Source organism: Odocoileus virginianus, chromosome 16, assembly GCF_023699985.2.
Source record: "Odocoileus virginianus isolate 20LAN1187 ecotype Illinois chromosome 16, Ovbor_1.2, whole genome shotgun sequence".
Lineage (NCBI taxonomy): Eukaryota > Metazoa > Chordata > Mammalia > Artiodactyla > Cervidae > Odocoileus > Odocoileus virginianus.
Genome location: NC_069689.1, coordinates 27,746,889 through 27,762,644, shown reverse-complemented (window position 1 = coordinate 27,762,644; position 15,756 = coordinate 27,746,889). Strand labels below are relative to the sequence as shown.

The 15,756-nt window shown below is 39.0% G+C and overlaps 1 protein-coding gene across 3 annotated transcripts in view; it reads left to right on the top strand.

Moving 5' to 3' along the window:
- TTC6 (tetratricopeptide repeat domain 6) overlaps positions 1–15,756 on the top strand; it is a 205,806-nt gene that overhangs the window by 84,731 nt on the left and 105,319 nt on the right. For all 3 annotated transcript variants that reach the window (XM_070478006.1, XM_070478004.1, XM_070478005.1), the window contains exon 7: positions 7,962–8,103. In XM_070478006.1, coding sequence (XP_070334107.1) covers positions 7,962–8,103 — 142 coding nt within the window. The remainder of the gene's footprint in view (positions 1–7,961; positions 8,104–15,756) is intronic.

The window sequence follows — 15,756 nt, the reverse complement described above, 5'->3', positions numbered from 1 at the left end:
TCATTTGTGGTTGTTGAAACTATTGTACTAGAAGCCAACCTTTTCCTATTGAGTTTTCTATGTGGAAAGATTACTCTTGACTTTTTCTGTGCATGCACATATATTACTTATACATACATTTTACAGAAAAGACATTAAAGATGTTATCTTGACATTTATAATCCTTAGAGGATTTTTATTTTAAAACTGAAGGACAGACATATGAGTAATTATTTTGACTTATTATCTTTACTACTTACAGCTTACAAATCAACTATATAAAATGTACTTCCATTAGGAAGATTTTATCTGGCCCCCCCATCTTGAGTAGGGTAGCAATATCTGAAATGGAAAACAGAATATTATCTAGTAGAAAGTCTATTGAGGTGCATTTATTGCATAATTTATTATTAACAACCACTCTACGCAATAGATGAAATCATTCTGTTTCCCAGACGGAGAAAAGGAGGTTCAGAGATTGACCAGTTCATATTTATAGAGCTGGTGAAAGCTGGGACTCAGACCCAAGTCTCTCTGATCCTAAATGTGGTTTCCATTATATCACACTGTTTTTTAAAATTAATTTTCTTTGGAGTATTGTTGACTTACAATGTTGTGTTAGTTTTTTCTTAGTTCCCCTGGTCCAGGATCAAACCTGTGCCCCCTGCATTGGGAGTACAGAGTCTTAACCACTGGACCACCAGGGAATTATTGATGTATATATTCATATACACACACATATATATGTATATATAAGTTCACTGTTTTGTGAACTTATAAAAATCCCTCTTATTTTTTTTCTATGTTTCAATTCCAAATACTGATTCTTATCTTGTTTTCAGAACCAATCCTGATATAAACTAGGAAGATCATATTTTACTCACCCTTGATGCTTTGTATTTGGTCTGTTATAATCCAATTTCGAAAGTAGGGTTTATGCTTATTAGGGTGGGGACTTTGTCTTGTATCATTTGTTCCTTCTTAGGAACTGAAGTTCTGTTTCTGAGTCCTGGGCCAAAGCTAGCGCCTTGCTCACTGAGGGGACTTTTCTGGTATTAATTGCTTAATTATGGAAAGCTCTCACCAACTACTACCTGTATTTGGACTCCGTGTCATTGGTTGCTCCCGTCCCCACACTAGAATGTGCCATTATCCCATGTTAGACCTTTCCAATGTCACTTGCAGTGCTGTGGTCTGTAGCTCTGCATCTGGGATAGTATGTTTGTCTTCTGCTCATTTCCTTCCAGTGTGGGTGTCTGGGACTGACTTTCCCCACCACCCCCGTGTCCTGCGTTGTCTGCCATTCATTCTTCAGTGGTCAGGTCAATCCTGACCTGGCCTACCCCCACCTCTTACTTGGCCTTGTTCCTTGCCACGTAATCCAGACAATTAATGACCCAAGGTATTATACCAAATAATATAAGACCTAAGCCCCATTTGAGGTCTCGCTGGTGATATGTGTGACAGAAGCACATATATAAGAGCTATAAGAGACCTTGGCCTTCCCCTTGCCTACCCATCTCATGTTATAGATGAGGAAACAGAGGCAAAATTTTGCATCCCAAGTCACAGTTGGTGGCAGTTAGGACTAGCATCATCAGTAACCTCATTTAGGTTGTTGTTAATTCATTTCAACAAGTAGCCCCATACCTAAGTTAGCCTTAAGCATACTTTAAAAAATAAATTGGGATGACAAATTTATGTTAGTACACATTATCAATATTTGATAAAATTAGTATATTTTTGTTTTTATATGGAAACGCCAACAAATTTATTTGGAAATTTGCCCGTTTTCATATCTGCCAACATTTAGTAGCTCAGCTGATAAAGAATCTGCCTGCAATGCAGGAGACCTCGGTTCAATTCCTGAGTTGGGAAGATCCTCTGGAGAAGGGATAGTCTACCCACTCCAGTGTTCTTGGGTTTCCCTGGTGGCTCAGCTGGTAAAGAATCTGTTTGCAATGCGGGAGACCTGGGTTCAATCCCTGGGCTGGGAAGATCCCCTGGAGAAAGAAATGGCTACCCACTCCAGTATTCTGGCCTGGAGAATTCCATGAACCGTGTAGTCCATGGGGTCACACTCCATGGGGTCGCAGAGTCGGACACAATTGAGCGACTTTCACACAAAAATGTCAGAAAGCAAAGCAATGTCATTCCACCAGATGTCACTGTTTGCATGTAGCAATGAAGTTACAATGATTAAAATAAAACTCCCCCCTCCCTAATTATATTTGTATAAAAGATTCTGCATAGTTATACGCTTATTCTTCTTTGGCTTATTCTTCTTTAGATTTATTATTTTATTGAAGACTATTTCCTGAATTTTCTAAAGCATCGAAAGTATTCATTATCTCTGCTATTTTAAAGACTACTAAGCAAAATTATTTGTAGATTAGTATCTTCAAGAAGGTGAGCTCTTAAAGTCTTTCCTAGACTTAGAAGTTTGCTTTTCAAACAACATTCTTTTAAGTTACTGTTTTCTAAGTTGTGGATTGTGACCCAGTAAGTGGGTTGTGCAATCAACTTAATGGCTTGCTATGAGCCCCTTAAAGAAATGGGTGTTTGGGATAGAATATTGCATGTAAGTATTTGACAAAACTTTTTACATGAATGCTAAAACTATCTCTGAACACATCACTGAGCTGCATAAAAGTGGCTGTGAACTTTATCCTGTGAATGCTCCCCAGGCTTAGTACCCAGGAGCACAGTGAATTTCCTGAGGAAGGGACAGGGAGGATGTGATGTGTAACTTCTCCGTTGTTAGAGTCGTACCACGGAAGGGGAGAGGGTCGCTGGAGGGAGAATGCATCACCGGACGGAGCCCGCAGTCACTTTTATGTAAGTCACAAAAGATGTGGGTGAAGATTTTTAAGAGTGCTCACAGCCTAGAGCAAATGTTCTCCAAACTTCTTTTAACTTGTAATAAGAGAACCATTTTATATCTCTGGCCCCATGGGAGATCAGTGTTGACTGGGAATGAGATTTAACTCGCTCTGAGAGAGATGGGCTTGTTTGCTTCATTTAATTTTCCCGGTCATAATAACAAAAATGATTGTATTATCAACTACTTAATGTATTTTTCCGAACTCTGTGCAAACTTGTCACATATATTATTTTTAAGCATTAGATGCTGAAAGATCCCATCACTGTTGCCATTCACAGATGAGGAAACGGAGCCTTAAGAAGGAAAGATGACTTACCCAACACAGCACATCAAGTGGTCAAACTAAAGCTAAAATCCTAGTTTTTAACTTCATTCCAAAGGCTAGCCCTTCTCACTGTAACAGTGCTTTCTAGGCTTCTCCTGAGGATAAGGACCACCTGGAGTGTTTAAGTGATCTTGGACTCTATCCCAAACCAACTGAACTAGAATCTCCAGAGGAAGTATCTGGGGAACTATAAATCTGACTAGCATCCCAGAATATTCTTGTGATCAGACTGTTGGGAAAGACTGCAGTGCATCAGTGCTCCTCAGACTTCACTGTGCATCAGAATTAACTGTAGGGTTGGTTGAAACACAGAAGGCGGGGCTTCTCCCCAGACCTTTTGATGGGACTCAAGAATTTTAATTTCTAACAAGTTCCTATGTGGTGCTAATGATGCTGGTTAGCGAATACACCTTGAGAATCTTTGGAGTACATCATGCCAACCCATGATTCTCAGTTTCTCAGGACAGGGTCTGGACTGGCTTTGGCTGTGGGATTTTTCAAGCACAGTGTTAAACAGTACGTATTCAGTATCTACTATATTCATGGGAGACAGGAACTGAATAAGAATCAGTCTTCCCCTATCCCAACTAGCCTGTAATCTGCTGTGAAAAACACACAGAACAAAATGCAGCATATTCTATAATGAAATTGCAGATCAAATGCACCGGAAACTAGGGAGGCAAAGATGAATTTTTGCTGGGCAGAGGGACATTTGTAAAGGCCCCATGGAATAGTTGAGACCTCAGTCTTTTTTTTCAGTGTTTTCATAGCCGCATTGTATTGTAGTTATTGTAGTTCAGTTTTCCCGTCTCTCCTGCAACACCTAGACTAATCTAGAGCATCTTTTGCACAGTGAAAGATTGGGCTGGGTGTTGGGGAGGGAAGTAGAACTGGTAAAGTAGGTGATGCTCAGGTGTGGAGGACCCCAACAGCCAGGCCCAGGAGCTTGTGTGTGTGTGCAGCCATGAAAGTATTTGGAAGAGGGTAACTGACATAACTTTGGCACCAGTCTGTAGCAAGGACTAGAGGAGGGAAAGTTTGGAAGTCAGGGACAGCAAAGATGTTATCACAGGACTCAGTTGAGAGAAGAATGCAACAGGATGGAGAGACACTGGAGGGAGAAGGGTCAGGACTAGTGATTACCGCTGGGATGAGGGAGAGGCTGGAGATGAAGAGATTTTCAGTCTGAACCACTGAGTTAGTGGTGATCTCCAAAGGGGGGATCTCTCAAAAAGATTGGTTCTTTTCTCTGGAAATTAAGAAGGAAGCAGGGAAAATTCAGACAAAAATTTCAAAGCAAATGATTCATTTTTGTCAGACAGGAATAATTGCTAACCTTGGGTAGACTTTCCACTAAGATCCCAAGTTAATAATTACCAGAGCTAGCCATGCACTCTAAAATGCCCGATGAGCTCTTTCACTTTCCTTCCAACTAATCAGAATTTTGTTCTTTTTTTTTTTTTTTAATGCACATTTGGAATATGAAAAGACAGTAATATGTAAATGATCCTGACCACTTTGTTTCTGGCTTCAGTTCAGTTCAGTTTAATCGATCAGTTGTGTCCGACTCTCTGTAACCTCATGGACTGCAGCATGCCAGGCCTCCCTGTCCATCGCAACTCCCGGAGTTTACTCAAACTCATGTCCATTGAGTCAGTGATGCCATCCAACCATCTCATCCTCTGTCATCCGCTTCTCCTCCTGCCTTCAATCTTTCCCAGCATTCAGGGTCTTTTCAAATGAGTCAGTTCGTCACATCAGGTGGCCAAAGTATTGGAGTTTCAGGCTTTAGCATTTGTCCTTCCAATGAATGCTCAGGACTGATTTCCTTTAGGATGGACTGGTTGGACCTCCTTGCAGTCCAAGGGACTCTTAGGAGTCTTTTCCAACACCACAGTTCAAAAGCATCAATTCTTTGGTGCTCAGCCTTCTTTATAGTCCAACTCTCACATCCATACATGACTACTGGAAAAACCATAGCTTTGACTAGTTGGACCTTTGTTGGCAAACTAATATCTCTGCTTTTTAATATGTTGTCTTGGTTGGTCATAACTTTTCTTCCAAGGAGTAAGCATCTTCTAATTTCATGGCTGCAATCACCATCTACAGTGATTTTGGAGCCCCCCAAAATAAGTCTGTCACTGCACTGTTTTCCCATCTATTTCCCATGAACTGATGGGACCAGATGCCATGATCTTAGTTTTCTGAATGTTGAGCTTTAAGCCAACTTTTTCACTCTCCTCTTTCACTTTCATCAAGAGGCTCTTTAGTTCTTTGCTTTCTGCCATAAGGGTGGTGTCATCTGCATATCTGAGGTTATTAATATTTCTTCCTGAAATCTTGATTCCAGCTTGTGCTTCATTCAGCCCAGTGTTTCTCATGATGTACTCTGCATATAAGTTAAATAAGCAGGGTGACAATATACAGCCTTGACATACTTGTTTCCCGATTTGGAACCAGTCTGTTGTTCCATGTCCAGTTCTAACTGCATACAGATTTCTTAAGAGGCAGGTCAGGTGGTCTGGTATTCCCAAATCTTTAAGAATTTTCCAGAGTTGTTTTGGTTCACACAGTCAAAAGCTTTGGCTTAGGGCCAGATAAAAATATAGCAGTGCCTCAAGGTAGCTTCTTAAGTCACCCCTCTCCTCCCTGATCTTCATGTGTACTCTCTTGGCTTGTTATTCTAGACAAGGCAATATCCCGCTCTTTTGTTTTTGCTGATATATCAGTGAGGATCCAGTTGCAGAAAACAGGAACGTTTTTAGCTATTTTAAGCATAAAGGAATCTGGTAATGGGAATATGATGCTTGAAAAATCAATGGAAAGATTGGAAGAATGGGCTGTAGGCAGGCTGGACTTTCCAGAGATGACTCGTGTAGCACGTTTAACTGGCTTCCATGCCTGCTGCTCCTTCTGGTAGAGTCAGGAAGGTGGGAAAGCTGGAGGCCAACCTTGGCATCATACCACTTTAGCTGAGACTCAGAGATTGTGTGGCTTCTCCTGCCACAGCTTTTGACTCTGGAGATATGCCATGTCTGTTTGAAACATTCACTGGCAAAAAAGCCTACCCATAAAAAATGTAACCGGAAGGCTGCTACAGAAGAATTCAGTGTTGCCACAACTGCTTGCCAGTGGGAACATGAGAGCCTTCTTCTAGATTGTATGTGAGTGTATCTGGTTAGTAGATCCTAAGACACGTCTCAGACACTGGCTGCAGGAGAGTCGTCACCTCTCCATCCTCAGCAGTTTGGGAAAGCATATTGGATTGGATGTTGAATGACAGAGTGCTGTAAGCCACTGTGCTGGGAGTTGAGCTTTACCTTCTCTTTGAATTCAGATATTTAACTGGGTGAGATAGGAAGCTTTTTTCCCCATGAACCTATTTTGGCAAAGCTCTGTCTCCTCCAGCCTAGCTTTGGGTGGGCCTGATTTTTAAGAGCTGGTTTAGTATGATAGAATCCGAGGATTTCAGCATATTGTTAAGTGCAGTCAGTTTGGTATGTGTATGCTTTGTTTTCACATGTGGTGGCTCTGAAGTGATTGTCTGTTCGTGTAATGGTATACCAAAACATTCGGGGAACATTGGCTCTACTTGCAAGTGAAATTGAAATATGGCTATAGTCAGTGTAGTTCCACTTTATACTCATTTTATATATTTTGCACGATACAAAAATTAATGTTATTTCAAGACATCTGTAAGTCAGTCATTAATGACACATTTTGCCTTCAGATTTTGATTTCCCTCATCTCTGGTTTAATTCAGGCTTTTGTTGAAAAGTTTTAAACCTCCTATGTATATTCTTCTTACGTATATATAGCTAGTTGTTGTTAAGTTGCTAAGTTGTGCCTGACTCTTTTGCGACCCCATGGACTGTAGTCTACCAGGCTCCTCTGTCCATAGGATTCTCTGGGCAAGATTACTGGAGTGGGTTGCCATTTACTTCTCCAGAGGATCTTCCCAACTCAAGGATCGAGCCCACATTTCCTGCATTGGCAGGCAGATTCTTTACCTTTTGAGCTACAGGGAAGACATTCTGAGCCGCTAAAGAAGCCCTGTATATAGTTGGTAGCCCAGAAGTAAAGACCTAATGCCATAACAGTTTTCTGTTCATCCTGGCAAGATATGAATCAAGAAAGAAAAACCTTAATGTGAGCAGGTAGTTCTCCTTAGGCTGATGCTTTGCCTTGGGCTGAGAAATGAAACCATTTCCCATGAGCTTGGAGTGGGGAGCAGGTTAGGAATCAGAAGGTAGAGAACTTTTAACCTCTCTTGTAATGAGACTTTCATAGAGTGAATTTATTATTACTATATTATAAAAACCACCAAAAGGTTACCACTAAAATATATTCAGAAGCAAACATAAATTATTTTTGAGTCATTACCCATTTTGAATTATCTGACTTCTGCACAATATCTATTTAACATAGATGCATGCATGCATGTGCACTCAGTTGTGTCCAGCTGATTGTGACCTCATGGACTGTAGCCCTCCAGGCTCCTCTGTCCATGGAATTCTCCAGGCAAAAATACTGGAGTGAGTAGCCATTCCCTTCTCCAGGGGATCTTCCTGACCCAGGAATCGAATCTGCATGTCTTGCATCTCTTGTGTCTTCTGCATTGGCAGGTGGATTCTTTACCAACTGAGCCACCAGGAAAGTCTCATTTAGTGTAGATATCAAATGTCACTGTGTTTATTTCATAGAGATATAAAATGAGAGTAAATACCTGTTGCTTTATCGATGACTTAAAAAAAATTTTTTTTCACACTGTAGAATACTGCACGGAGCTCCTGTTAAGGATGTCAGTCAAGAATATGTTGCTGTTGTTCAAACAAGACCAGGGATGCTACCTGAACGGATACCAGGAACTGGCCAGAGTGCTCACAAACCACAGTTACAACTCTTTGGAGAGGAAGTAAGAGCTTCCTTTAATATTAGTTTTCTCTATCTCATAGACTGTCAAACTTTTTGGTTTCAGGACCCTTTTTTACATTCTTAAAAATTATTGAGGACTTCAATAATTATTTATGTGGCTTATCTATTGATATTTGCAATGTTGGAAGTTAAAACCGGGAAAATGCTAAAATGTTTATTTTCTAAATGAAAAATAATAGTACTAAAATCATATATGTTAACATGCTATATTTTTTAATGAAAAATGGTTATATTTTTTAAAACAAAGAAGTAGTATAAAACTGGAGTTGTATTTTTTGCAAATCTCTAATGCTTGGCTTAATAGATGACAGCTGGATTCTTATGCTTTTTTCTGCATTGAATTTTGTGATAAGTTGTTTTGACTGAACTATATGAGGAAAATTCTGGCTTCATGCAGATATGTAGTTGAAAAAGAAGAGATTATTTTAATAGCCTTTAAACATAATTATGGATATTCTTGTTTGATAATATGCTTCCTAGGTGGCACAGTTGGTAAAGAGCCTGCCTGCCAATGCAGGAGACATGAGACGAGGGTTTGAGCTCCAGGTTGGGAAGATCCGCTGGTGGAGGAAATGGCAGCCCACTCCAGTATTCTTGCCTGGAGAATCCGATGGAGGGAGGAGCCTGGTAGACTACAGTCCATGGGGTTGCAAAGAGTTGTACATGACTGAAGCAACTTAACACACATAGAAGAGGTAGTTTCTTGAAACTTAGTTGTGAGACTTCCACTTCTGTGAATGATGCAATGGAAGTTCTTTTTTCTGTTCTTCCTGCGAAGTACAAGTAAAAACCTGGGTGTTACAAACAGGACTGATCTGAAAGGTGGAGAGACTGAGACTCTAACTAGGAACTCTGGGATCCAAGAAATGACACGGTGACAAGTTAGTTCCTTGAGTTTCCTTTTTTGCCTCGTGTATCCTTTGATAAATCCTTTTTATAATTTCAAGTTAAAAAAACCTGGTAACCTGGAAAGAAAACTAGGTAAAGACACAAAAAAGTCCAAACAAAGCCTACTCTTTCTAGCCAAAGAACCAGGAAAGGGGCAGCCTAGCACAACACAATTTTTAAACAATAACCACCCCAGCCAAACATCACAGAAAAAATGGTGGCCCTGGTCCTTCCCTCACTTCTAGCAGCAAAGGTCTTGTAGGAAAACTAGACTTTTACTCTTGCCAAAGTATGTAATGTGTATGCTCAGTTGTGTCTGACTCTTTGGGACCCCAGGGACTGTAGCCTGCCTGTGTCCTCTGTCCTTGGGATTCTCCAGGCAAGAATACTGGAGTGGGTTGCCATTCCCTTCTCCAGAGGATCCTCCCAACCCAGAGATTGAGCCAGCATCTCTTGTATCTCCTGCATTGGCAGACAGATTCTTTACCACTGTGCCACAGAGAACGAGAAGGCACTGTCACGCCTCTGACCGCGTGCTGTTGAAGAAGGCCGTGTGGGGCTGGGACTTTCGTTTTGGTAGAGTGGTCATGAGGTTTCCCTTCTATGGTGTCAGTTGAGACCACATGGGGATCCTGGACTTGCATCCCCACCTAGTAGTAAAGAGCCACTTCTCTTTCTCCCCACTGCGGTGGTATCAGAGGAGGCCCAGCAGAGTGTCAACTGGAACAGAAGGTTTAAATAAGATCCAGAATCTCATAGCAAAGTATCCAAATTTCAATTGAAAATTACTAATCCACCCCAAGAACTAGGAAAGTCTCAAACTGAATATAAGAAGGTAATCAATAGATGCTATCATTTAGATGACAGAATTGTTAGAATTATCTGACAGTGATTTTAAAGCCATCATCCTTAAAACTGCTTCAGTGATAATTATGAACACACCTGAAAAAATTTTTTAAAAACAAGAAGATTTAGAAAGGAAATAGAAAATCTTAGTAAAAAACATTGAAGATACTTAGTAAAGAAACTGAAAACATTCTAAGAATTTAAAAAATATAATAACCAAAGTAAAATGCTTGGCAGATGGGCTCAAAAGTAGAAGGGAGGAGATAGGAAGTGAAGTTGAAGATGAAACAGTAGAATTTATCTAGTCTGAGCAACCAAGAGAAATAGATTAAAGAAAAAAAAAATTAACAGATCCTCAGGAGTCTGTTAATTGTGGGACTAAAGTAAAAGATCTAACATTTGTGTTATCACAGTCCTGGAAGGAGAAGAAAAAGAAGAGGGGTGACTGAAAACGTTTAGGAAGAAATAATGACTGGAAACGTCCCCATTTTAGTGAGACTTAAACCTGCATATTCAGGAATCTGAGCAAACTCCAAGCAGGAGAAGTCCAAAGAAATATGAACCAAGTCACTTAATAGTCAAACTTCTGAAACCTAATGACAAAGAAAAGAATCTTGAAAGCAGCAAGAGAGAAACCATATGTTACCTACAGGAGAAAAACAGTTTGAGTGATAGTGGATTTCTCATCAGAAACCCTGGAGGCCAGAAGTAAGTGGCAGAACATTTTTCAAATGCTGAAAGGAAAGTATGGTATGCCCTGAGTTCTATATATCCAGAGAATATATCCTTCAGGAATGAAGGGGAATCCAGACATTTCCAGATGAAAGGAAAGTAAGGGAATTAGTCACCCAACAGACTTACCCTGAAAGAAAGTCTGGAGGATGTTCTTAAATGATGAAAGATGAAATCTTGGAATATCTGGAAGGAACAAAAACAAGTAAAGCAAAAACGTGAGTAAATGCAATAAAGGATTTTCCTCCTCCTTTTGAGTTTTCTAAATTATTTCTGTCGGTTGAAGCAAAAATTACCATGCCATTAAATGTATACAGAGGAAATGTTTAAGACGACTGTATTATAAATGGAGAAAGGAGACATAAAAGAAGGTAGGTTTACACACCCTTGAACTGGTAAAGTGTAGGCATCAGTAGACTTTGATACGTTATGTTTATATAACATAACACCTAGAGCAAAACTAAAAATCTATACAGAGACATATTTATAAACACCACAGATAAATAAAAGTGGAATTCTAAAATATGTCCATGTAAAAGGAAAGCAGGGAAAAGAAAACAGAGAAACAAGAGAAACCAGAGAGAACAAGCAGAAAACAAAAAATGAAATGACAGATGAAATTCCTAACTTAAATATATTATTGGTCTAAATACACCAATTAAGTGACAGGGAATTCAGAGTGGATTAAAAGAAATGACTCAACTATTTACTATCTGCAAGTAACTGACTTCATATGTAATGATTTAGAGAGGCTGCAAGTAAAAGACTAAAACAGATAAGCCATACAAACATTAATCAAAGAGAAGTAGGAGTGACTATGTTTTTTTTTTTTTTTTGACTATGTTAATATCAGATAAAGTAGACCTCCCAGCAAAGACAGCTAGAGACAGAGAAGGGGATTACATTATGACAAAAATGTCAACCCGCCAGGAAGACATAGTACTCTTAAAAAGCGTGTGCACAAAACAGCAGAATTGTAAAATATGTGAAGCAAAAGCTGGTGAACTGAAAGGAGAAATAGGCAATTCCACAATTACAATTGGAAACTTCAATGCCCCTCTCTAAATAGTTGGTGGAACACTAGAAAATCAGCAGGGATACAGAAAAATCAATGACTCTTATCAACTAACAGGATCTAATTGAAATGTACAGAACACTACACCAAATCAGAGCAGAATGCTTATTCTTTTTGAGTTCCTGCAGAAGATATACCAAGATAAATCCATAATGAAATCAAACTAGATATCAATAACATAGATAACAGAAAAATCTCCAAACTGTTGGAGTCTAAACAATAGAGGTATAATCAATTCATGGGTTAATGAGGACATCTCAAGGGATTTTAAAAAGTACTTTGAAAACCAATTAAACTGATTTAAAATGAAAATACAACATACCATAATTTATGGAACAGAGATAATGCCAAGAGGGAAAATTATAACACTAAATGCTTACGATTAAAAAAGAGAAGTCTCCAATCCATAATTTAAGCTCCCACTGCAAGAACCTAGAAAAAGAAGAGCGAAATAAACCCAAAGCAAGCAGTGGGAAAGAATAAGGAAGAGCAGAAATCACTGAAGTTGAAAATATGAAAACAATAGAGAAAAATCACTGAGACAAAATAGTTTTACAAAAAAATTGATCTCTACAAAACTGACATGAAACAGAAAAGACACAAATTACTAACATTAAAAATGAAACAGATATCACTACAGACCCTACAGACGTCAAAAGACTAGTAAGGCGATACTATAAGCAACTCTAGTTGTTAATATAAGCAATTTATATAAGCAATTCCAGTATTCTTGCCTCAAGAACCCTATAAACAGTATAAACAACTCTACACACATAAATTTGACAACTTATACAAAACAGAGCAGTTCCTCAAAAAAAACCACAAACTACCACAACTCACTCAATATGAAATATTAATAGGAGATTTCTTAGAAAGCTGGAAATAGAACTGCCGTATGACCCAGCAATCCCACTTCTGGGCATACACACCAAGGAAACCAGATCTGAAAGAGACACGTGCACCCCAATGTTCATCGCAGCACTGTTTATAATAGCCAGGACATGGAAGCAACCCAGATGCCCATCAGCAGACGAATGGATGAGGAAGCTGTGGTACATATACACCATGGAATATTACTCAGCCATTAAAAAGAATTCATTTGAATCAGTTCTAATGAGATGGATGAAACTGGAGCCCATTATACAGAGCGAAGTAAGCCAGAAAGATAAAGACCATTACAGTATACTAACACATATATATGGACTTTAGAAAGATGGTAACGATAACCCTATATGCAAAACAGAAAAAGAGACTCAGATGTATGGAACAGACTTGTGGACTCTGGGAGAAGGCGAGGGTGGGATGTTTCAGGAGAACAGCATTGAAACATGTATATTATCTAGGGTGAAACAGATCACCAGCCTTGGTTGGGTGCATGAGACAAGTGCTTGGACCTGGTGCACTGGGAAGACCCAGAGGGATCGGGTGGAGAGGGAGGTGGGAGGGGGGACTGGGATGGGGAGTACATGTAAATCCATGGCTAATTCATATCAATGTATAACAAAAACTACTGTAATGATGTAAAGTAATTAGCCTCCAACTAATAAAAATTAAAAAAAAAAAATAAATAAATAAAATTAATGGTGGTTGAGATAGGCACCCACCAGACAGACTTTTAACTCAAAAAAAAAAAAAAAAAAAAAAGAAATATTAATAGATAATTTGAATAGCTCTATCATGTTAAGGAAAGTAAAGGCTTACAAAACTCCCTTCTCAGACCCCTGAAATAGTTTGACAGTTAAAAAATCAAAATAAACATGGAACTATCAATACTATTAAGCATGTTGCAGAATGAATACATAAACTATAAGGATAAATCTTCAGAGAATTATGCTGGAAAAAACCAATTCCAAAACATTATGCACTGGATGATATTCTTATATAACATTCATGAAATTACAAAATTACAGAAATGCAGAACAGATTAGGGTTTTCCAGGGTTTCAGGATTGGGGGGTGGGAATGAGTGGAGTGTGTCTATAAAGGACAACATGGGATCACTTACGGTGATGAAAATGTTCTATATCTTAACTATATCAATGTCAATATTTTGTTTGTGATTCTGTACCACAGTTTTGCAAGATGTTACCTTTGAGGTAAACTGGGTAAAAGATAGTCTCTGTATTATTTCTTAAAACTGCATGTGAATTTATAATTAGCTTAAAAATTTAATAAAAATTATGGTTGTTGGATCAGTGCTAAAAAATTAAACTTAGTTAGAAAGAATATGTATTAAATGATCATTTGTACAGCTAAAAATGTTTGTTGCATTTGAAATCTGAAACCATTGGGTCTTTAGTACGAACGTGGTTATTGCATTGGGTTGTAATATACATAGTAACCTTAGAGGCTGTGTAGGTGCTGTTAAACTAATTAACCTAGCTTACTTTATAGTTGTGTGTGTGTATGTATGTTAGTCACTCAGTCGTGTCTGACTTTTTGTGACCCCATGGACTGTAATCCACCGGGCTCGTCTGTCCATGGAATTCTCCAGGCTAGCATATTGGAGTGGGTTGCCATTCCTGTCTCCAGGGGATCTTCCCAACCCAGGGACTGAACCTGGGTCTTCTAAACTGTAGGCAGATTATTTACCGTCTGAGCTACCAGGGAAGCCCTGCTCTAGAATTACTAAATTATAGCTCGTAATTCAGTTTGCTGTGCAGTCAAGTTCTAACAGCCACCAATCTGGCTGCTTCTGTTGTCCTGATTTCCTCTTAGAAAGTTCTGAGGATTGTTGGGGAAACCAGTATTCCATGATGAGTGTTTCTTTGCTAGTTTAATTTGACAAATCTCTCCTGAAAGTGCATGGGTGCTTTTCCTTGAGAACAAAATAGTGCTGTTTAGAGATAGATTTTTCTTTCTTCCCATTTAGAGGCGTGTATATTACTTTCTTCTAGGGGAATAATTTTATTCTAGATGCTCAAGCTGCTGAAAGTCTATCTACTACAAGGAAAGCTTTACCACATTGTATGTGATATATCATTTGAATATCTGAAATCTTAATTTCTAGGTGATCTTTGGAAGAAGAATTTTCAACTGATTTTGGAAGAGTTTTTTCATCTTTTATCAAGGAACTCCTGGCTCTAGGTCTATACAGCATAAAGGGATGCAGTGTGTCCACCAAAACAGAGGATGAGTGAGATGGAAACAATTTTGAATTTCTATGGTAGACAAATGAACCTAGCATCTGAAATAATCTACCTTTCTCTAAATAAATACTCTCTTGGTAGAGAAGAAATGTGGTCTAGTTGAGAAATAAAAGTGGTGAAGACTCAGTATCAGCTTATAATTGTGAATCTTTATTTACTGTGTTTGGGTCTTTGGATATTACTCTCAAAGTCTGTGTCAGGAGATGGCGACTGGTAAGGTCTCATTCTGCTGCTCCTTCGTCGCTTCAGACGTGTCTGACTGCAGCCTAGCAAGCTCCTCTGTCCATGGGCTTCTCTAGGCAAGAGTACTAGAGTGGGTTGCCATGTCCTCCTCCAGGGGATCTTCCTGACCCAGGGATCGAACCCGGGTCTCCTGCATTGCAGGCAGGGTCTTCACTGCTGAGCCACCAGGGAATTCTGTTAAGATTTCATGGGTGTGTGCGTGCTTAGTCGCTCAGTTGTGTCCAATTCTTTGTGACTCCACGGACTGTAACCTGCCAGTCTCCTCTGTCCATGGGATTCTCCAGGCAAGAGTAATGGAGTGGGTAACCATTCCCTTCTCCAGGGGATTTTCCTGACCCAGGGAATGAACTGTGATCTCCTGTATTGGAGGCAGTTTCTTTACCACCTGAGCTACCAGGGAAGCCACTATTCTTGTTGAGGAAATGTTTGGTCCAATTAAGTATTACTCAGAGTTAGTGAAAGTTAAGGAAAACATAATGACCAGGAATACCATGGACTCAAGCAGCTATAATTTTAAAAACTCACAATTCTTCAAACTTGTCATGAATGCCTGATTAATTTTTTCACTTCCAACTATTTAAAAATTTTTTTTCTTTTATTGTTTGTTTTATTATTATTATTTTATTGATAGTAGACTCTATTTTTTAGAATAGTTTTAGACTTCCAGAAAAATTACAAAGACAGTATGGAGATTTCCCATA